This window comes from Engystomops pustulosus, chromosome 11 (assembly GCF_040894005.1).
Source record: "Engystomops pustulosus chromosome 11, aEngPut4.maternal, whole genome shotgun sequence".
NCBI classification, from domain to species: Eukaryota; Metazoa; Chordata; class Amphibia; order Anura; family Leptodactylidae; genus Engystomops; species Engystomops pustulosus.
In genome coordinates, this window is record NC_092421.1 from 78907579 (window position 1) to 78931861 (window position 24283).

General features: G+C 44.6%; 1 protein-coding gene across 3 annotated transcripts; it reads left to right on the plus strand.

The window, feature by feature from the left end:
• The first annotated feature begins 314 nt into the window (after nt 1-314).
• HOGA1 (4-hydroxy-2-oxoglutarate aldolase 1) lies at nt 315-23175 on the plus strand. 3 transcript variants are annotated; one of them, XM_072129903.1, is made up of 9 exons: nt 315-460; nt 598-842; nt 3048-3176; nt 5948-6075; nt 6187-6321; nt 7729-7825; nt 15291-15424; nt 21066-21232; nt 22963-23175. In XM_072129903.1, exons 2-8 carry the CDS (start codon nt 647-649, stop codon nt 21219-21221), a joined length of 975 nt encoding a protein of 324 aa, XP_071986004.1. In that variant the 5' UTR covers nt 315-460; nt 598-646; the 3' UTR covers nt 21222-21232; nt 22963-23175. The 3 variants fall into 3 exon arrangements, with proteins under 3 accessions (XP_071986004.1, XP_071986002.1, XP_071986003.1); XM_072129901.1 differs by lacking the exon at nt 22963-23175 and having other exon boundaries at nt 21066-21308; XM_072129902.1 differs by lacking the exons at nt 315-460; nt 22963-23175 and adding an exon at nt 480-535 and having other exon boundaries at nt 21066-21308.
• The last annotated feature ends 1108 nt before the right edge of the window (nt 23176-24283 follow it).

Here is a 24283-nt window from a genome sequence, read left to right on the forward strand (position 1 = left end):
CTAATAGAGGAACTCAGGAGGGGTCTGATGAGCGAGCGCTCAAGAGGCGGCCACCTATTTAGAAGTAAATGGAGCAGTTGTAATGTGTAACTATATTACTGAGGACCTTATACAACCTCCGACATCTCCCACTCATTACAGCCTTTAGATGTCGCTTCATTGATTCTGGCGCAGCGTCCTCATGTGGGGTCAATAAACCTCGTACACATTCATGGTATATATACGTCCTCCTGATATATTTGGAGAAATTAACCCTTCCTTAAATTGAAACATTGTAACAAACTATCATGACAGCAAAGACACATGTTCTGCTGATGTATCTGGGCCTAGACCACCCACAACCGCAGCTGCCTGCAGGCATTGTTGAAGCCCCTACAATTCCCAGAATGCATTGCAGACACTGAACCAGCAGGAGGCAGCGGGGAGCCCTGGCGTGTGATGAGGCCTGATCCCAGGGCAGGTAGGTGGTTTCTGTGTAAGTGACAGCCCTGAGCTGCCATGTTTGCTGCAGTCCCGGTGTCAGCAGAAGTTTTTAGTAAGTGTCTTGGGTAACACCCGGTGCAGGCTAAACCAGAATTAATGATTAACTCTTTCCAGGCCGCTCAGACAGCTGCAAGACACACACTGAAGTTATACAGTCCCCAAAATGCTGCTCAGCACTGTTCTCCGAGGTGCGATGAAGGGGTTCTACAGGGCTGGGACCCCCAGGTACATACACAAAGCTGCCCTGGATATCTCTGGGATTTACCCTCCGATATCTACACCCTTTAACGACCGGGAACAGGTGGACTATGACAAGCTGGAGGAGAATCTACAAAAGTATTCAAGCATCCCCTTCAGAGGTGGGTAACGTGGAGCCCGAGGTGGTGGGGTAAGGGGTAAGGTTTAAGGTTTTCATGCAAAATGGACATTTTTAGGAAGATTGCTGGAAGGCGGTCATGTGACGTGAGAGTGAAAAGCTCCTGGACAAGCTCCGTAACAATGCTCATTAGGGCTGGGACACAGAGATCCCACTTTCCTGATTGTCACAGTTAGTAAGTAAAGTTCCCTGAAGCTCCCGAACAAAATTTCTGCATGCTGAGAGCAAAGCAGTGTGAGGATACACCTCCTATCAAATGGAGAGGTCACAACCCTAGAATCTAAATCCATATTTTACAATCCTGCTGCTACTAGCAACATACACACAGGTATGATTATACATCCCTCCAGGAACAGTACATAATACTACTTGTAGAGAGCACAGAACACAGCAGTGAGAGGAAATGTCCCCAATGCATTTGGATAGGCTACAATCCTGGAATCTAAATCCATATATCACAGTCCTGCTGCTACTAACAACATACACAAAGGTATGATTACACATCCCTCCAGGGACAGTACATAACATTGCCTGCAGAGACCCCAGAACACAGCAGTGTGAGGAAATGCCTCCAATGCATTTAGAGAGGCTAAAGTCGTGGAATCTAAATCCATATATCACAGTCCTGCTGCTACTAACAGCATACACAAAAATATGATTACACATCCCTCCAGGGACACTATATATCACTGCCTGCAGAGACCTCAGAACACAGCTGTGTGAGGAAATGCCCCCAATGCATTTAGAGGGGCTACAATCCTGGAATCTAAAGCCAAATTTGACAATCCTGCTGCTACTAACAACATACACAAAGGTATGATTACACATCCCTCCAGGGACAGTGCATAACAGTGTCTGCAGAGACCTCAGAACACAGCAGTTTGAGGAAATGCCCCCAATGCAGGGGCTACAATCCTGGAATCTAAATTTAAAACCAAATTTCACAATCCTGCTGCTACTTACAACATACACAAAAATATGATTACACATCCAGGGACAGTACACAGCAGTGTGAGGAAACCCCCTCCCCCCAGGGCCCTTGGAGAGGCTGCTAACAACATATACAGAGGAATGATTACACAGAGAATCAGGACCCCCCCCCCCCAATATTGCCATAACTATGTGTCACTAGGCTATTATGTTGGTTTGAAAGGTTATAAAGAAAGAGGCTAAGTCTTTTATTTATTTATTTTTATTTTAAACAACAGCGCCACATCTGTCCATGTAGGGAATTACAGTTCAATCCCTTGAAGGTAGTTGTGTTGTGCTGCAATACCTGACTTAGCCAATCGGCAGAAGTGGCGCTGTTTCTATGGACACATTTACTTACCCGGTCCTGTCGCGATCCAGCAGCGCGTTCTCCGTCGAGGATTCGGATCTTCCGGCCATTCACTAAGGTCCGTGCGCCTGATGTCCACCAGGTGTTGCTGCTGCGCCGAGGTCTGCCGTAGTTCACCAACTTATCCTGGGTGCAGGTAAGCGCGTGTCAGGCGGCACATTTTTTAATTAAAAATACCGTGGTTTTTCCGAATCCGTTGGGTTTTCCGATGGCCACGACCCCCGATTTCCGTCGCATGCATATCGATGCGCCACAATCCAAGCGCGTGCGGAAAAAAACCCGTCGCGATTCACCGCAAACCGGTAATTTTTGGGAAACCCGACAAAAAAGAGCGATTCGGGAACTTAGTAAATGACCCCCAATATGATTCTGTTTCGAAGACCCAGAAAACTCTACTTCTTGCACCATATATTTCCCAAATAATATAAAGGAGCTGATCCTGGGGTATGAGCCGACCCCTATGAAGATGAAGGAGTTATATAATAATAGCCACTATCCTATGAGTGACTGACATAACCCTGCGCTATTACGGACTCGTGCTGACATATGAGGCATTAGCGGGGCGGTATTATCACATTATCACTTTGCATAAGTAGAAATGAGATGAGGGCGTCCTGCCAGATTTCATGTGAGTGAGATTTCGGATGGAGGCTTCTTTATTAATTGGGTTGTGTTCACACGTTGCAGTCATAACCCAGATACAGTGTGAATACATCCTGGTCCCTGGACAATCTTCTATTATAGGTTGATACAATGTAATTATAAGAGTCGTATAACATTGTTGCTTATAGGTGACGTCCACTGGACTTTGCATATTGTAATAATATTGTATTGTGATCATTTTTGTAGGAATAGTTGTCCAAGGGTCAAATGGAGAATATGCTTACCTGAGCAGGGAGGAGAGGCTGGAGGTCGTGCACAGGGTCCGGCAGAAGCTTCCAAAGGGGAAGATACTTATTGCAGGATCGGGATGTGAATGTAAGTATTACAGAGGTGTCTCTTCTCCTATGAGAGGGCAGTAGTGTAAACCATTCACTATGGAAAACATGACCCCACAGTCACAATGCCCTAGTATTAGGCCGTCCTGAAAATATAGGATAAGCCAAAATTGCATCATAATATTCAGCGGCATATTTCTGGCAATGACTAATATTACAGCGTCGGCCAAAGTGGCTCCTCGGTGGTACCAGATACAGGACCTCTATAACAGCCCCGACCACAGTGCCTCCCAGACAATACCGGATACAGGACCTCTATAAGAGCGTCGGCTAAAGGGCCTCCCAGATAGTACCGGATACAGGACCTCTATAACAGCACCGACCACAGTGCCTCCCAGACAGTACCAGATACAGGACCTCTATAACAGTACCAACCACAGAGCCTCCCAGACATTACCGGATACAGGACCTCTATAACAGCACCGACCACAGTGCCTCCCAGACAGTACCGGATACAGGACCTCTATAACATCGTCGGCCAAAGGGCCTCCCAGATGGTACTAGATACAGGACCTCTATAACATCGTCGGCCAAAGGGCCTACCAGATGGTACCAGATACAGGACCTCTATAACAGCACCGACCACAGTGCCTCCCAGACAATACCGGATACAGGACCTCTATAAGAGCGTCGGCTAAAGGGCCTCCCAGATAGTACCGGATACAGGACCTCTATAACAGCACCGACCACAGAGCCTCCCAGACAGTACCAGATACAGGACCTCTATAACAGCGTCGGCCAAAGGGCCTCCCAGACAGTACCGGATACAGGACCTCTATAACAGCACCGACCACAGAGCCTCCCAGATAGTACCGGATACAGGACCTCTATAACAGCACCGACCACAGTGCCTCCCAGATAGTACCGGATACAGGACCTCTATAACAGCACCGACCACAGAGCCTCCCAGACAGTACCAGATACAGGACCTCTATAACAGAGTCGGCCAAAGGGCCTCCCAGACAGTACCGGATACAGGACCTCTATAACAGCACCGACCACAGTGCCTCCCAGACAGTAGCGGATACAGGACCTCTATAACAGCACCGACCACAGTGCCTCCCAGACAGTACCGGATACAGGACCTCTATAACAGCACCGACCACAGTGCCTCCCAGATAGTACCGGATACAGGACCTCTATAACAGCACCGACCACAGTGCCTCCCAGACAGTACCGGATACAGGACCTCTATAACAGCACCGACCACAGTGCCTCCCAGATAGTACCGGATACAGGACCTCTATAACAGCACCGACCACAGTGCCTCCCAGACAGTACCGGATACAGGACCTCTATAACAGCACCGACCACAGTGCCTCCCAGACAGTACCGAATACAGGACCTCTATAACAGCACCGACCACAGTGCCTCCCAGACAGTACCGGATACAGGACCTCTATAACAGCACCGACCACAGTGCCTCCCAGATAGTACCGGATACTGTACTCCCATAACAGCACCGACCACAGTGCCTCCCAGACAGTACCGGATACAGGACCTCTATAACAGCACCGACCACAGTGCCTCCCAGATAGTACCGGATACTGTACTCCCATAACAGCACCAGACACAGTCCCCCCATAATAGTGGCAGACACAGTCTCCCCATAATAGTGGCAGACACAGTCCCGCTGGTAGCAGTGCCGGTGGAGCACCCCCATACCTGTACCACCCAATGATCTAGTTGGAAGAGAGAAATCTATTTTACTTTCTTAGGCTACATTCACATGTATATACGTCCCCCATACATCGCAATGGCCTCACAGCGCCGTACCGTTCCATAGCCCGCAGAAAGATCGGACATGTCCTATCTTTTGACGGAATACAGCGCTGGGCTCTATGTTAAGCTATGTCGGGGGGAGGGGGCTGAGCAGCGCTCTCCCCCTCCTCTTCTCCCCAGCGTCCCTGTATGCCTGCTGTACTACGGTGGGCATACATTGTGTGAATGCAGCCTTAGGCAGTGGAGACCTGTCCCTCTAGTCCAGCAATGTAGGGATTTATTAGTAATTAGAAGAGTAGATTGGACCAGCACTCAATAAAGGTATGTTAAAAGTCCATATTCTTTATTTTAATTCATTTAAAATCCAGAAAATGCACAAGACAAAAACTAATAATGCGTGAGTTAAGCAATGATACCCGCGGTTAAAAAACAGACGGCAGACCTAGGCGTTTCGGACTTTGACTATCATGTCGTCCTTAGTTAGGGATTTATTAGCTCTTGGTGAGTGGGAATGATTTCCAGGGAATGTTTGGATGGATTATTATGGGTGGGGAAGGAATGTTCTGCCTCATGATGAACGAGAGTCAAAGTTGTCACCAACGATCAGAGGATCAACATCATCCAGACAACTGCTGAAATCAGAGCCAAGAACACAATGCGGACGTCCTGAGCCACGTGTCTCCGCCTCGAGGGTCTCTTATCTTCCTCCCAGCCTTCAGTACTTTTATAAGGATATAATGGGTTGCATATAAAACCACATCTGATTGGGCTGCAATACCAGATACAGCCACTATACAATGAGCAGTGCACCGGAGCACCTCCAACCCTTAAATCAACTGACCTTGGGCATTAGACCCTTATCTGATACTGATGGCCAATGATAAGTAATCAATATCACACTGTTAGAAAATCCATTTAAGACATCAAATATTCGATAAAGTTACATTAGTTGTGTCCTAAAAGTTTCACGTCCTGTTTACACATCGTTTAATGCCGTTTTCCATGTTGTGTATTTGTTCTTGTACTAAGCTACACAGGCCACTATAGAAATGAGCCGTCAGATGGGGGAGGCCGGAGCGGAGGCCGTCCTAGTGGTGACACCGTGCTATTACAGAGGCCGAATGACCAGCGCTGCCCTGATCCACCACTACACTAAGGTATCCCATATCCAAGAGTTACAGAGCCTTATAGCAATGAGTGACAAATGGGTGTGGTCAATTATGTCCCTGTAAAGTTCCCGCCAGACTTTATGACCTCCTTAATTTTAGGTTGCGGACTCCTCTCCTGTGCCCGTTATCCTGTACAGTGTGCCCGGGAACACAGGGCTGGACCTGCCAGTGGATGCTGTGGTTGCTTTGGCTGAACACCCAAACATCATAGGGATCAAGGACAGCGGAGGAGATGTAAGTCCCTAACTCCATAGATTACCTGTTAGTGTTGCAGGAACAGGGGATGATGTATATGTGGATGTTACCAGGAGACGGACGGATCTACATTTTTACAAAGGGTTCCCCTAATTATAGACTAAAACATTCATGAATTCATTCTCTTCTCCCTTGAGCAGATCTCTATGACAACTTCTCCTAACGGCCTCACTATACAAAGTGAAAAAATGAAGTATAAAGTATATTTTTTAACCAAATAACAATAGGCAAAGAGAACACAAGTGAGGCAATATTTGTTGTGCCAGTTCCTTGCACATAGTAATTGATGGAACTCAGCGGGGAGGTTGTACCAGACATCTTGGAGAAGTAACCACGGATCTTTGGTGGATGTGGGCCTGTTCCAATTCCTCTGTCTGTAAAAAGTTTTGTTCAGAGGTGGAAAAATATGATCTCCATCGTATACGTGGCTGAGGCCCATACAACTCTGATTGGAACCTGATTTAATGGTCAATGATCCAATATTAAATATGGATCATGTTGGAACATGATGAAACCTGGGCTTGCCGTGGTGCCTTATGGCTACTTTAGACTGGCGTTCCTCAGCCTGGAGCTTCAGTGAACCACTACCGGTATGTGTAGGTCCACAGTTACCAAGGATATCAGTGGACTTCAACGTCTTGTCAAGGTGGACACATAGGGGCTCATTTACTAAGGGTCCGAACGCCGCACTTTCGTCGGGTTTCCCGAATATTTCCCTTTTGCGTCGAATTGCCCTGGGATTTTGACGCACATGATCGGATTGTGGCGCATCGGCGCCCTGACAGAAATCAGGGGGCGTGGCCGTCGGACAACTCGATGGATTCGGACAAACCGCGGAGTTTAAAAAAGGACAATGCACTTACCTGCACCGGGAAGAAGATGGTGAACTCCGGCGGACCTCGGCGCGGAAGCGACACATACAGGAACTCGGACACCCAATCTTAGTGAATCGCGCCGGACCCGAATCCTCATCGGACAACGCACTGCGGGATCGCGACAGGACCGGGTAGGTGTCTGAAAGTCAGAATATTTCTAGTTGCCCATGGCAAGCAATCACAGCTCCCCTTGAAAATATTCATGAGCACTGGTTAAATGAAAGCTGAGCTGTGATTGGTTGCCATGGGCAACTAGAAATGTTCTGACTTTCAGACAGCTTGATAAATCTGCCCCAATGTATTCAATGTTTGAGCTCATGGATCTGGTTGTATCTGGTTCCGGTTCTTACTGCTGGAGCCGTTGGAAGTTTCATCTCTCCATAGCCCCCTCTATAAGAAGTGTTATTATATGGGTTACATAGATCAGAGGTGACAAAGGGGGCAGTGATGATGTCACTGGTTAATTTACAAGCGATTACATCACCACTTTTTCTTTTTATTTTGCCATCAGGTCACCCGTATGGGGCATATTATCCACAAAACCCATCAGCTGGGCTTCCAGGTGTTATCTGGGTCTGCAGGCTTCCTCCTGGCGGGTTATGCCATCGGTGAGTACATATATATCAGAGCTATAAATGCACATTTTGGCCCATTTTGGGTTCAATCTTCAATTTTTCATCATCAAGTATGTTCATCACTTGTCTTCCCAGCAATAGCATCACCTTTACCCACAGAAAGTGACTGGTATTGCAGTGTATTGCATAGGGTTAATCTGCAATACCAGACACAGCCTGGTGGGACAAGGGTGGCGCTGTTTCTAGAAATGAGAAAATCTTTATTTTTCAAGTACTGGACAAATCCTCTAAAGTGGGATCTAGCAGAATCCAGCTATGTGGATTATAGGGAGTGTGTTGACTTTGTATGGGGAAAGTGACTTGTTCTGAAGCATTGTATTAGTAGGCAGGGGGCAGGGTATGGCTCAGGGGGTAGGAAGGAAACTGAATTGTGCTGGAAGTAATAAGATGCAGCGATAGAAAACAGGGGCGCAGAGTACAGGCGGTCCCCTACTTAAGAACACTCGACTTACATACGACCCCTAGTTATAAACGGACCTCTGGATATTGGTAATTTATTGTACTTTAGTTCCAGGCTACAATAATCAGCTGTAACAGTTATCACAGGCGTCTGTAATGAAGCTTTATTGTTAATCCTGGTTCTTATGACAACCCAACATTTTTAAAATCCAATTGTCACAGAGACCCAAAAAGTTCTGGCTGGGATCACAATGATAAAATATACAGTTCCGACTTACATACAAATTCAACTTAAGAACAAACCTACAGACCCTATCTTGTATGTGCCCATAGACTCTGCACCAGCAGCACAGAGTATTTCAGGGAAAAAACTTTTATCATCAGAATCTGCAATGTGTGTGCAAAAACTTCTTTTTAATTTTATAAATAATTTAAAGTTTTAGTTTGCGGCTGATGTGTTTTTTTTTTTGTAAAATTAAACTGCCTAAAGCTTTTTATTAGCCGCACGTACACAAGGAAGCGGCTTCTTCCTGTGGGATTTTCGCACGGCGCATCACCTGCCTCTCTCACTCTTCCACAACATTCAGCCATATGGCAATTTTCTCACATGTATCCAATTTTAACAGCTCAAAAATTGTTACTTTTCCTTTAATGAGGGCTGCCAACTGAGGGTCAGGTAGAGGCAAGGAATCTTTGTTATGTATTTGGTTTTTAAAAGTGGGTTTCCATGAATAATAATAGTTACAGTTTTATAATTATAAAGATTTTTTGCATTTAGACTTACCAGAAAAGATGTTTCCATACCCGGATATTACAGGAATTGTGTTAGAATAGTGCCCCCTGCTGTTTGTATTGAACAATCTCTCTGTGTCCACCTTAGTGAGTGTTCTGAGGTGGTCGCACATGCTCAGTGTTGACTCTTTTCTCTGTTCTTTCTGTATAGCAGTGATGAGCAGCTGATGAAGTATCTTCTCTGCTTATTAAAGGGAGTGCAGAGCTAGATATCACAGAGTGTGAAGCACATGGTGCAGATCCATAGTCCCAGCTCCCCCCAGCCAGAATCTCTCCTCGTACATGAATTTGCAGCAAGAAAAACTTGTTTCATGCTTCAATCTCTGTGGAAAACAGAACTGTCTTTCCTGCTATGAGTAATATCTCTACACTAGAGCAATCAAAGGGTTTATGGTCACATCCCTGGTGGTCTAGGGTAGAGAAGGTGTTTATGGTATATTTGTAAATTGAAGAGGTTTATGGTTAATAGTACATCCCTTATGGTCTAGAGCAGAATAGAGAATTATTTTCAACATTCATGCTGATCTTGGAGAATAAATTGATTAATGGTCACACTCCTGGTGGTCTAGGGCAGTAAAGTGTCCTAATGCCCTGATGAATTAGGACAGTAAAAATATTAACAATGTAATCCCTGGTGGTGTAGGGCAGTTGGGCTATTAATGATAGCACCTTTGGTTGTCTTGGTTAGTAAACTGGTTCATGATTACACCCCTGGTGGTCTAGGGTAGTAATGGTATTGATAATTCTTGTGCGGGACTTTTATGATTGATGATCTAAGGAATGAAACTCTTAATAGTAACATATCTGGAGGTCAAGAGCTGAGTTGGGATTTAGGGTTACCACCATTGGTGGTCTGGGGGTGTAAAAGTGTGAATCATAACTTGGAGTAGTGAAAGTGTTAAAAATAGTAATGGTCTTCACTTCATGGAAATTAGGCTGTTAGTAAGTGAGGTGGTCTAGGGTAGTAATGTGGTTCTTTTTTGGTGGTCTTAAGTATTAAAGATGTTAGTATTATGGTCCCTTGTGGGCTAGAGGACTTAAACTAACCTTGGTAACATCTCTGGTAGCCAATGAGAAGGGATTAATGTTGACAACCCCTGTGGTCTAGGGTATTAATGTGGTTCTTTTCTGGTGGTCTCAAGTAGTAATACGGTCCCTTGTGGGCTAGAGGACTTGGTAAACCCAATAGTAGAGGAGGTTTTAATGTTGACAACCCCTGTGGTCTAGGGTAGTAAAGGGGCTAATAGTTACATTTCTAGTGGTGTAAGATAGTGAACGTTATGCTAAGGGGAAGGATTATGATTATGCCCTGGTGGTCTAGGGAAGGTACTAAGGGCAATTAAGGGACTTATACTGATGTTCCTGATGGTCTAGGGCAGAGAAAGGATAGTAGTAACAATAGCATTACATTATTTAGGGAAAAAGCTTTTAAGATGTCGCCTAATGGTGGCTGAGGGTCCACATGTAATGTCAGGTTCCAATATGTAACCAAAAATTGTGCTTTTACTATGTTTTTTGTTCTTCAGACAAAACTGGTGCCTCTAATATAGATGTTACCCCGACATTGCTGCAAATAGCAGAACTCGATGTTCCCTGAAAGTCTCCCCAGACATTGTAAGAATAGCATTGTATAAGTTTGTGCACCCCCCCCCCCGCCCCCCAATCCCTCCACCTCGGGCAAGTGATCCGCACAGATTCCAGGAGGCGCAATGTCACAGGAACATGTGGGATCGCTATCCGTGGAATGGAATCCGTAAAGTCATTTTCACAGCTTGTAATCATCAGGGTCACCTCTATACCACCAGCAGCGCCACCAAGAGCCCGGAGGAGACGCATCCAGCAATGTCACCCCCAGGAGTCACTATAGGAATTCATGTCCTGATCACCAGAACAATTAGAACATGAAAATTCTTATTGTCCATATTTTTATCCATATTCCTGTACATAGGGGGCAGTATTATAGTAGTTATATTCTTGTACATAGGGGGCAGTATTATAGTAGTTATATTCTTGTACATAGGGGGCAGTATTATAGTAGTTATATTCTTGTACATAGGGAGCAGTATTATAGTAGTTATATTCTTGTACATAGGGGCAGTATTATAGTAGTTATATTCTTGTACATAGGGGCAGTATTATAGTAGTTATATTCTTGTACATAGGGGGCAGTATTATAGTAGTTATATTCTTGTACATAGGGGGCAGTATTATAGTAGTTATATTTCTGTACATAGGGGGCAGTATTATAGTAGTTATATTCTTGTACATAGGGGGCAGTATTATAGTAGTTATATTCCTGTACATAGGGGGCAGTATTATAGTAGTTATAGTCTTGTACATAGGGGCAGTATTATAGTAGTTATATTGCTGTACATAGGGGGCAGTATTATAGTAGTTATATTCTTGTACATAGGGGGCAGTATTATAGTAGTTATATTTCTGTACATAGGGGGCAGTATTATAGTAGTTATATTCCTGTACATAGGGGGCAGTATTATAGTAGTTATATTCCTGTACATAGGGGGCAGTATTATAGTAGTTATAGTCTTGTACATAGGGGCAGTATTATAGTAGTTATATTCTTGTACATAGGGGGCAGTATTATAGTAGTTATATTCTTGTACATAGGGGGCAGTTTTATAGTAGTTATATTCATGTACATAGGGGGCAGTATTATAGTAGTTATATTCTTGTACATAGAGGGCAGTATTATAGTAGTTATATTCCTGTACATAGGGGGCAGTATTATAGTAGTTATATTCTTGTACATAGGGGGCAGTATTATAGTAGTTATATTCTTGTACATAGGGGGCAGTATTATAGTAGTTATATTCTTGTACATAGGAGGCAGTATTATAGTAGTTATATTCTTGTACATAGGGGGCAGTATTATAGTAGTTATATTCTTGTACATAGGGGGCAGTATTATAGTAGTTATATTCTTGTACATAGGGGGCAGTATTATAGTAGTTATATCCTTGTACATAAGGGGGCAGTATTATAGTAGTTATATTCCTGTACATAGGGGGCTGTATTATAGTAGTTATATTCTTATACATAGGGGGCAGTATTATAGTAGTTATATTCTTGTACATAGGGGGCAGTATTATAGTAGTTATATTCTTGTACATAGGGGGCAGTATTATAGTAGTCATATTCTTGTACATAGGGGGCAGTATTATAGTAGTTATATTCTTGTACATAGGGGCAGTATTATAGTAGTTATATTCTTGTACATAGGGGGCAGTATTATAGTAGTTATATTCCTGTACATAGGGGCAGTATTATGGTAGTTATATTCTTGTACATTGGGGGCAGTATTATAGTAGTTATATTCCTGTACATAGGGGGCAGTATTATAGTAGTTATATTCTTGTACATTGGGGGCAGTATTATAGTAGTTATATTCCTGTACATAGGGGGCAGTATTATAGTAGTTGTATTCCTGTACATAGGGGGCAGTATTATAGTAGTTATATTCTTGTACATAGGGGGCAGTATTATAGTAGTTATATTCCTGTACATAGGGGCAGTATTATGGTAGTTATATTCCTGTACATAGGGGGCAGTATTATAGTAGTTATATTCTTGTACATAGGGCAGTGATGGCGAACCTTTTAGAGGCCGAGTTCCCAAACTACAACCAAGACCCACTTATTTATCGCAAAGTGCCAACACAGAAATTTAATTTATGATTTATACTCCCTTCCCTGTCACAGCTTTCATTGATACCAGCACCTGAGGCACCAATATAGCAGAAAATAGTCCCAGGTACAGCTGTCACTTTAAAATAGCTCTGTGCTCAGCAAGTCCTGGGCTGTCTGGGACTGCAAGAAGATACCTGGAGTCATCTCTGGTGTTGGCTTGAGTGCCCACAGAAAGGGCTCCGAGTGCCACCTCTGGCACCAGTGCCATAGGTTAGCCATCACTGACATAGGGGGACAGTATTATAGTAGTTATATTCTTGTACATAGGGGGCAGTATTATAGTAGTTATATACTTGTACATAGGGGGACAGTATTATAGTAGTTATATTCTTGTACATAGGGGGCAGTATTATAGTAGTTATATACTTGTACATAGGGGGCGGTATTATAGTAGTTATATTCCTGTACATAGGGGGCAGTATTATAGTAGTTATATTCTTGTACATAGGGGGCAGTATTATAGTAGTTATATTCCTGTACATAGGGGGCGGTATTATAGTAGTTATATTCCTGTACATAGGGGGCAGTATTATAGTAGTTATATTCCTGTACATAGGGGGCAGTATTATAGTAGTTATATTCTTGTACATAGGGGGCAGTATTATAGTAGTTATATTCCTGTACATAGGGGGCAGTATTATAGTAGTTGTATTCCTGTACATAGGGGGCAGTATTATAGTAGTTATATTCTTGTACATAGGGGGCAGTATTATAGTAGTTATATTCCTGTACATAGGGGCAGTATTATGGTAGTTATATTCCTGTACATACGGGGCAGTATTATATTAGTTATATTCTTGTACTTCAAACTTTGCATTAGGGTTCCAGGCCCGTGGACTGTGCCCCCTCCCTTGTAACATCTGCAGTGTTTGCTCCGGTTCTATGGCTGGCGGTATATGAGCCTCTTCCAGTATATAACGTGATCTGCTTTGCTGCAGCCAACAAGAAAGTTAGTGAACCCTCCACATGGAGTAAAACTATTTGCTCTCCTCTCTGTAGAGTCTCTGTGAAATCCTCCGGCCGCCCCTTCAGCCCAGCAATTATGTGTAATGAGGCGCGGCTAATGATCAGCTCATCTTCTGCAGAATCTCATCCCTTCTCTTATGTTCGGAGAGACACTAATAATGCCGCCTATAATACAGACTCCATTAACTCCATAGTAATTTTTTTTTAAAGCATTGTGTAAGTTTTGGCAATTTACATGACGTAGATTTCACTAAAAGTCAATAATGTCTTTTCCAGGTTGTTACAGAACATTTCTGTTTCATGACTCAGAATTAGTATTTGGCCCAGAGGCGACAATCACCTCCCCAGGTCATTGCTTTGCATGAAGGTTTTTGGACGCTTTTATATCCCTCAATATCCATCACACAGACATTGGGGCTCATTTACTAAGGGTCCGAACGCCGCACTTTCGTCAGGTTTCCCAAATATCTTTGTTTTACGCCGAATTGCCCTGGGATTTTGCCGCACGCGATCGGATTGTGGCGCATCAGCGCCGGCCTTCACGCGACAGAAATCGGGGGTCATGGCCGTCGGACAACGGATTCGGAAAAACCACAGAATTTAAAACACGATTTGTGTCGCAAGATCAGCACTCACATGCACCAGGAAGAAGAAGGTGAACTCCGGCGGATCTCAGTGCAGCAGCGACACCTGCTTAGTGAATCGTGCCGGACCCGAATCCTTGTCGGACAACGCTCCCCGGGATCGCGACAGGATCGGGTAAGTAAATATGCCCCATTATGATTAGGACTGAAGGTATTGGGGGTCATGGTGTAGCTAATCAATGGCCTTAGGACCCGGATGATAACAGCACAACGCCACCAGGGTCAATATTTAAGCACAGCGGGTGCTGTGTATCTCTGCGACACTGCGGAGGAACCAGAGTAGGTTAAGTGAATTTATTTTTTTGTTCACCCCGGGCGGCCTGTTTTGCTCAGCTCCATAAACTTCAGTAAAATTAAAAGGAACCTGTCGCCAGGAATGTCACTTTTAACTGATGACAGGTTACACAAGACTATGCTGTGCTGATTTAAAAAATGCCTTTGTCAGCAATCTGAATCATTTCAGTACTTTATATAAGTTTAATTCACATTACCTGGCTCTTTGCCAGCAGTGTCTGGAGTGTCCTCAGGGTCCTGTGTCAGTCTTTTCTCTTCCACACTCATCCAGCCCCTTCCCCCCTCCCTGTTATGTGCATTGAGCAGGCAGAGGAGATAGGGGGATGTTGTGGGGGGTTGAGACATCGGCTGCAGCTGCCCCTCAACCGGGACTCACCACACGCTGCTGGAAGGGAGCCAGGTAATGTGAAATAAACTGTTATAAACTAGTAAAATCATTCAGAATGAATTTATTAAATCAGCAGAGCATAGGCTATAGGAACCTGTCACCAGCTAAAAATCACATTCCTGGTGACAGGTTCCCTTTAGATTACATTTCCTGACACAACCTAAAATACCCATCTTATATTGTTATTCTCATTCAGTGCTGCCAATTTAAAGATCTATTACCAAACAGCAGCGTCTCTTTCTCTTCAGGTGCAGTCGGAGGAGTTTGTGCTCTCGCTAACGTCCTCGGGGCCCAAGTGTGTGAACTGGAGCGGCTTTGTGTCAGTGGGCAATGGCAGGAGGCTAGAAAGCTGCAGTATCGATTGATAGAACCCAATGCTGCGGTAAGTACATCCTCACACATGCGCCATCCTGAACATGAACATTTATGGGAATGTTACCAATTAGTTTTTTTTATATTTCAGTCTTAAAGGGAATCTACCACCAGGATGAAGGACTGTATGCAAATGAGCCTGAGGGGCTCCAGGCTGCATAGGTGTTAATAGAGCCTGGAGCTCTATTTGGCTCATTTGCATGCAGTCTTTCATCCTAGTGGAAGATGTCCTTTAAGAGGAATTCTTGAAAGCCCTGTGTAGGCCGGGGCAGAGGTGTCCTGCTATGGCTCACGCGTTGCCCCGATACATACAATTTTGGGGATGGGGGAGGAGTCTCTGGACCTGCCTTGGCCAATGAGAGGCCTTCTCAGACCTGGGGACAGCAAAGGAAGTGACATCTTTTGGAAACAGCCCTGCAGTCCAAGGAGGCCATTCACAAATAGAAATGGGTTCTGTGACCCCCCCAGGAATTTCTGGACACAAGTGAGGCCAAAATACTCATATCTTACAAGGCTTCTAAAATGTTTTGTCTTCTTTGTTCAGACAAAAATGTAAAAATTCCACAATTTTCCTGTTTCCATACAGCAATGCATCATGGGAGCTGAGCTGTTAGGTCACATGACTGACACTAAAGTGATACTGAACCTCAGCCTGTTGCCGATGCCACCACCAAACCATAAATCAGTACTAGAGGCGATCACTAGGAATTAGGGGAATATTACTTCCGTAAAGGATCGAGAATTAATCTTTATTCTTACTTTTTATTGGGATTGGAGAAATGCTGAATCCTTTATTTATCTTGTGCCAAATTTCAGCAAATATTTTATAAAATGAATCGCTTTTTAGGCAATGAACAGTTTGGAGACCCCTTTCCTACCTGTACAGTCCTAATACACTTGGTTTTCTATTAAATCAAATTTTCCTTGACTTCCCGATTCAGGCACATCCCAGTGGGTGTTCCTATCATGTTTGAGGGACGGTCCTCGGGCGGGGCTTATATTCCCTGATTTTGTTAACTGAAACGGTTCAGTGTGGAGTTGCGTTAAGAAAAGTTTCTTGTTATAATTGTGCTGTTAGGACCTAGATTTGTGATGAGTAGAAGGTCTAAGGGTTCCTTAGGAACTGCAGTACCCAACACAGACGCAACTTGTCGTGACTCAGACCACCAGGATTCATCGCAATAGACTATTGGCAATAGTCTTTACTTGGGTCATTGTAACTAAATAAGTTGCGGCGTCTCCTGGTCTCAAGCACATTGGCTCTAGTTCTTCTACAACCATGGACATATCGGATCGGTATATGTGATGCTTAGTAAGAAGATAGCAGACAGAACTTCTCCCAGAACCAGGATGGAACCCAGTTGGCATCACAGTTGGCATTTCTTTAAGTAATGAGATGTGCAGCTGTCGTCCTGGAAGCCGTCCAGGTAACATAATGTAGCCGGAGAACTATGGCAAACCTCCCGGGGTCATGAAATCTGCGGGAAGGAAGAGCCAGAAGAAGAGGAGTAATTACTGCCCAGGAGAACTCCCAGAATTTAGATCAGACCCAGAATGTTGTGTCCAGGGCTAAACTTTTTTTTTTTTTACGACCAGTATAGACTGTTGACACTTATTGGATAGTGTATGTCAGTTTTTTAAGATACATCACTAACTGGTAACGCCCAGTTGTCAATTTGCTAAAGATGAAAGGTGTTTTGTCAGTATTGGACAAAGACTCCTTAGGTCCATTAGTTATGGGAGTCCTTAACCCCTTGGAAATTTTAGTAGCTTCAAAAGTTGTCTTCTGTTAGGCTTCTAGGGCTCATTATTGTGTTAGAACCTGTGTCCACAAAAGGATCCTATGATTCTCTGGTGGGCAAGTCCGACCCTGTAAATATTGGGGCTCGTTTACTAGGGGTCACGCTAACGACTTTCATCAGACATTGCACCTTTTTTGGGGATTGCATGGCTTAGACAGGTATTTAACAGGGTTTGCACTGGGATTGTGTCGGACACTTTTGGATTTTGGCGCAGCTGCTTTCATGCGACAGAAATCGGGGGGCTTGCCATCAGACTGATTCGGACTGAGCGCAGGATTTAACTTTCAAATTGTGTTGCAAGCCCAAGCACTTAGATGCACCAGGGAGAAGAAGGTGAACTCCGGGGACCTGAGTGGGGAAGCGACACTTGCAGGATATCGGGGGCACGATCTTAGTGACTCCCCGCACAGCGCAATATACACGGACAATGCACTTACATGCACCAGGGAGAAGAAGGTGAACTCCGGGGACCTGAGCGGGGAAGCCACACATGCAGGATATCGGGTGCACGATCTTAGTGACTCCCCGCACAGCGCATTATACACGGACAATGCACTTACATGCACCAGGAAGAAGAAGGTGAACTCCGGGGACCTGAGTGGGGAAGCGACACTCGCAGGATATCGGGGGCACGATCTTAGTGACTCCCCGCACAGCGCATTATACAGGGACAATGCACTTACATGCACCAGGAAGAAGAAGGTGAACTCCGGGGACCTGAGTGGGGAAGCGACACATGCAGGATATCGGGCGCACGATCTTAGTGACTCCCCGCACAGCGCAATATACGCGGACAATGCACTTACATGCACCAGGGAGAAGAAGGTGAACTCCGGGGACCTGAGTGGGGAAGCGACACTTGCAGGATATCGGGGGCACGATCTTAGTGACTCCCCGCACAGCGCAATATACACGGACAATGCACTTACATGCACCAGGAAGAAGAAGGTGAACTCCGGGGACCTGAGTGGGGAAGCGACACTTGCAGGATATCGGGGGCACGATCTTAGTGACTCCCCGCACAGCGCATTATACACGGACAATGCACTTACATGCACCAGGAAGAAGAAGGTGAACTCCGGGGACCTGAGCGGGAAGCGACACATGCAGGATATCGGGCGCACGATCTTAGTGACTCCCCGCACAGGGCATTATACAGGGACAATGCACTTACATGCACCAGGAAGAAGAAGGTGAACTCCGGGGACCTGAGTGGGGAAGCGACACATGCAGGATATCGGGCGCACGATCTTAGTTACTCCCCGTACAGCGCAATATACACGGACAATGCACTTACATGCACCAGGGAGAAGAAGGTGAACTCCGGGGACCTGAGCCGGGAAGCGACACATACAGGATAATTGGACGCAGGATCTTAGTGACTCCCTGCACAGCGCATTATACACAGACAATGCACTTACATGCACCAGAAAGAAGATGGTGAACTCCGGGGACCTGAGCGGGGAAGCGACACTTGCAGGATATCGGGGGCACGATCTTAGTGACTCCCCGCACAGCGCATAATACACGGACAATGCACTTACATGCACCAGGAAGAAGAAGGTGAACTCCAGGGACCTGAGCGGGGAAGCGACACATGCAGGATATCGGGCGCACGATCTTAGTGACTCCCCGCACAGCACATTATACACAGACAATGCACTTACATGTACCAGGAAGAAGAAGGGGAACTCCGGGGACCTGAGCGGGGAAGCGACACATGCAGGATATCGGGCGCACGATCTTAGTGACTCCCCGCACAGCACATTATACACGGACAATGCACTTACATGCACCTTTTCGGGAACAATGCACTTTCGGGGAACTCGAGCGGCCGAGTAAGTAAATGTGCCCCATTGTTGTAGAAATCTGAGAGGAAACGCGGTCCATGTTTAGGCCACATTTCATGTTGACGCCTGAGTTTGTTAAGCCAAGTCGTGATTGGGCAGGGAAACATAACGGATACACATACCAAGAGCTCGGCTGATGACTGTCCTATTTTACTGAGGAATTTCTTCAGATAACCAAGATAATTAATAATTCATTGAAATTGCTCATTTTATGTATAAGACCTGCTCTAGTCATTTGCATTTTGGGGAGGAAACCAGAATTATGAACGCACCTCTGGAGGATGTTTAAGGTTACAAGTAAAAAGAAATCTTAATTTTGAAATGTTTTTTTTATAAACTTCGTGTCAGGAATGAAGGAGTAGCAGAAAAATATAGGGATATATAGGGTTATAGGGATTTTTACCCATGAGACAATTCCTTTTAAACTGGTTAACTATGGTGGATGATCCCTTAATCCTGTGCCATGGTGTGTGATGGAAGACAGATGTATTAATCACCATATTTACTTCCATAACGATAAATGCTGCTTCCCCTTTAAGTCGTGATGGTCATGTGACTGATCCCGTGATCACTGGGATCCTCTTACTAGGGGGAGGATGCAAGGTAGACTTACACAGTTACAGAGGAAAAATACATTGTAAAAAACAATAACTATAGTGTTGTCCAACCAGCTTTACTCTCAGACCATGTAAAAATCTAAAAAAATTTAATACTTTTAGAAATTTGCCAATTGAGACCCAATAATGGTCGATACTGTAGAAAAACAGTATGCTTGAGAGTTAGACACGCCCCTCTGTTGTCCCATTTGTGGGCAGGGGAAGGGGCGTGTCTGTGACTTACAGGGAGCTTTCATGAAAGTCAGTGGCTATTTAAGGAACAAACCAACACGGAAGGTGTAAAACCAACGGAGGCTCCTGAAGGAGAACGGAGGGCACCAGGGGGTGGGGCCAAGGGCGGAGCGAGGGAAGGCCTCCTGAACCGGCTTCTGGACCACATCCTTGGAGGAGGCCTTTAATAAGAGCTGAAGACTAGTGAACCCTCCCTCCAGTAGAGCGGCCATCTCCAGGGGGTGTCCCCTATTCATCTCTAATATATAGGCACATTTTGTATACTGGGTGGGAGATCACGTAAATTTTTCGTCCGCTTCCATTTCAGACCTCTGCTCCTCTTCAGATCCGCTTGTCAGGTCTACATTGATATTGTAACAGGTGTCGGCTCGCCATGAGGTCTATTATGTCCTGACATTCACAGGACGTAGTGTACCCTCCGTAAACCTCCGCCATCATATGTCACTCGCCTGAATAGTTCCCGTGTATTTATAGAACATGAGTGTAATTAATGGAAGTAGCGTGTAAGTATGGAAGGTCAGACACATCATAATGGACACTTCACATTCCATGTATAACAAGGCCCCCGACCCCTGAAGAACATGTCCCGGTACACACCTGCACCACATATAACCGGCCGATCCTCCAGGACGCAGCCCGGGTTACACACTAAGCTAAATGGAGAATATTTTAAAGCGTATAAGAATATAAGATTTAGCCCTTTAAGTATTGTTAAAGGGGTTGCCCAGGACTTGTATATTGATGACCTGTTGCTTAGCATAGATCTCCCTGGGCAGACCCTGATCCAATGTCGCAGACTGCTCAGTGGTTGGAAGCAGACAGCTCCATATACCATATAGTGGCCATGTTGGGTACTGCAGCTCAGCTCTTATTCACACAAGGCACAAGGGTATTTTGTGAGGTGACCCCTTTCTTTTATTTTTTTGGTAAAGGGGGTCTATCAAACTCATGAAGCAATGCAGAGACAATCATCTTTATTTGGATATGCAAATAGGGCTTTAAGTGCAGAGGGGGCGGACCCAGTTTGCCAGACTGTTGCAGGTTCTCCAGCTTTCCTCTGGAATTGCTGCTCCTTTAACTTAACATTTCCAGCCTCTGTATTTGCCACATCTGCCTGCAGGCCAATCTTTTGCTTCTTCTACCTCCTCCAGGTGACTCGCAGGTTCGGGATCCCCGGCTTGAAGCAGGCCATGGAGTGGTTTGGATATCATGGAGGCGCATGTCGTTCGCCCCTTGTACCACTGACTGCACAGGAGACGAAGGATCTGAGGACGGTTTTTACAAGTAACGGATGGCTCCAGCAATAATAGTCATGAAAGTGAGACACATATTACACTGAAATCTGCTGTAAATCGTAACGTTCTCGTGAAATAAAACTGAACACGAGTCTTATACATTATGGAGCTGGATATATAATTATGATAAATACAGTATTAAAGTGTTATAAAGATTTTTGCTGTATATATTGTTGAAAATTTCACAATATGCACTGCAAATATAGTGAAACCCTTTGAGCAGACCACCCAATTTTGCATGGAAAAACTGTAAATTAAAGGGGTATTCCTCCCACGAAGACAAGTTTCTTATATGTACTCAGCACAACAAAATAACACATTCTCTAATTCACTGTTAATTAACAAAATGCAGCATTTCACAGATAAAAGTCCAACATGTCTCAGGTGGTCAGGTAGATTTCTGTGTGACAGCTGCAAGCTGAGATTTCTATGTCTCTCTGCTGTGAGCCTGTAGCCCCGCCCCCTGAACAGAGCTCAGAGACTCTCACTGATTCACTTTCTTTAATGCGTGCGGTCGCACTTCGATGGTGGGTGCTATTCTGGATTAGGGATCCCACCCCAATGGTATTAAAGAGTAAAGTAATCCAAGCACTCCTTAAGGTAATTTTGTATGCCAGAAAGTGATATTTATTTACAGATTGGTGATCAAATGGTGACGTTTCGGCCTAACATAGGCCTTTGTCAAACACGATCACAGAGGAGGTTAGTGGAAAAGGCTGGCTGGTACATCAGGCAATAAGTATTGACACTGTGGGGCACATTTACTTACCTGGTCCGTTTGCGATCCAGCGGCGCGTTCTCTGCGCTGGATTCGGGTCCGGCCGGGATTCATCAATGCAGTTCCTCCGCCGTCCACCAGGTGGCGCTGCTGCGCTGAAGTCCGCTGGAATGCCTCGAAATACACCGGCCTACCCAGGATGAAGGTGAGTGAAATTTTCGCGACACAATTTTTTTTTAAAATGCGGCGGTTTTTCCGAATACGTCGGGTTTTCGTTCGGCCACGCCCCCCGATTTCCGTCGCGCGCATGCCGGCGCCGATGCGCCAAATTCCGATCGCGTGCGCCAAAAACCCGGGGCAATTCAGGTACAATCGGCGCAAAACGGAAATATTCGGGTAACACGTCGGGAAAACGCGAATCGGGCCCTTAGTAAATGACCCCCTGTGTGTCTGGTAGAAAGTGTCACTGATTCACTTCCTGCCAGAACATTGGGAGCAGAGAGAGGCTGCAAACTACAAGGAGATAAGGGATCCAGGGGAAGGGGGAAGTAGGCACATATCTGTGAGATGTAGCAGAGCTCACAGTGTAACAGTGTAAAAGTCTGTCAGCCTCTGTGTAATAGTCATCTCATGCATCTCATCTCTCAACAGTCTCATCTCTACCTATGTGTCAGTGTGTTAGTACAATGTCAGAAGCCAGATGAAAGTGTATATACACCTGTACCCTGATAATCTAACCACATTGTCACCCCACAGAACTAGATGAATAATAATGTGTCTGCTTAGAGAGTCCCAGCCCACACCCTGGGATTTTGCGCTGAGCAGCTTAGGGAGTGGTGGGAGCTAAAACAGCAATAAAATTTGTAAAGTAATGGGTTAAAATAATCTTTACTGTGTAAACATCACTAGGGGATTGAGATCTGAGAATTTTATTTCATGGGAAAACCCCTTTAACTCCTTGCCGTCAATGGACTTTTTCCATTTTTCATGCCGCACCTTAAAATATCCATAACTTTTTTATTTCTCCATGTACAGAGCTGTGCGGGGCCTTATACAAATTGTATTTCCTGGTGTCAGTATTTATTATTCCACGACGTGTACTGGGAAGCTGGAAAGAATTCCAATGAGATGAAATTGACAAATAAAACGCATTTGCCCCATATTCGTGTGGGTTTTGTTCTTATAGCTTTCACTGTGAGCTCCAAATGACACCTCTACTTTATTCTTTGTGTCGGTACCACGGGGATATGAAATTTATACAGGTTTTAGTAGGTTTTAATAGATTTTAATTAAAACCAAATATTTTTGTTTCTCCATATTATGACTAAAATTTTTCCTACTACAGTGCACGTAACTATTTTGGGACTGTGTTGGGAAATGATGAATAATGATGAATTTCGTTGACTTTTTTAGGGTTTTATTTTCAGGTTTTTTTTAAATGTTTTATTCATTTAAACTTCTTTTTCTTTAATTCTTTCATACTGTATTTCTAGACCCCCCCCTAGGGTAATTGAACCCTAGGGGGTCTGATCACTTATACGCTGCATACATCCTTAACAGACATATGACCTACAGATATGTCTTATGCCAGGTTTAAAAGGGTGGTCTGTTCTTTGGGGGGGGGGGGGCAGTCTCCAAAGTGTTTAATGGGGAGAAAATAAATTGATCACTGAAAAAAAAAGCCTTTGGGCAATTGTAGCACATGCCTCCATTTTTTTTTTTTTGCTATATGTGAATACTTGAATTAGTCTGGACAATGTTGGAGATTTTTGTAAGAAAACAATCCAGAGGCCTCCTTTCCACGTCGATACACAGCTGCCTTCTGAAGTTACTATAAATGCTGTATTCATGCTTATACACTGAGCTCTCCCTAGAGGTTTCTGTAGGCTGACAGTTTTATAAATCTTTGCTAAATATATAATATATAATAATATATATAAGAGATGTCTGGTATAAATACATTGATGGTGTTGAGAATTAAAGGACACCTGTCATCAAGTCTCTGCCACTAGTCCTGTCACCACTACCTGTTGGAGCAGCTCACAACCTTTATCTAGTTATTTCATACATTAATCATTATAAAATCATCTATTCTTTATTATGTAAATGAGGCTGGTCACATGGTCAGAGGCAGTGATGTCACCCCTGTTACCCCTCCCCTCTCCTCTCCTCCCCCTGCTCATGTCTGTGTGTAATGTATAGTAAAGCATGGCTAGTGTGTGTGCTGCATCTGCTGACATGCTGCATCCTCCTAATACACAGGTGAGACACAGACATCAGCTACACATGAATCTGACATGTTCTGCTATAACATGGCTGCCTGAAGCTGCTGTATCTCTCCTATACACACACACAT

Coding starts and splice junctions, on each gene's coding strand:
- HOGA1 (XM_072129903.1), top strand. CDS start 647: ATGCTGCTCAGCACTGTTCTCCGAGGTGCGATGAAGGGGTTCTACAGG. Junction 3,177..5,947: donor TGCAGGATCGGGATGTGAAT/GTAAGTATTACA, acceptor TCTTGTACTAAG/CTACACAGGCCACTATAGAA. Junction 6,322..7,728: donor TCAAGGACAGCGGAGGAGAT/GTAAGTCCCTAA, acceptor TTTTGCCATCAG/GTCACCCGTATGGGGCATAT.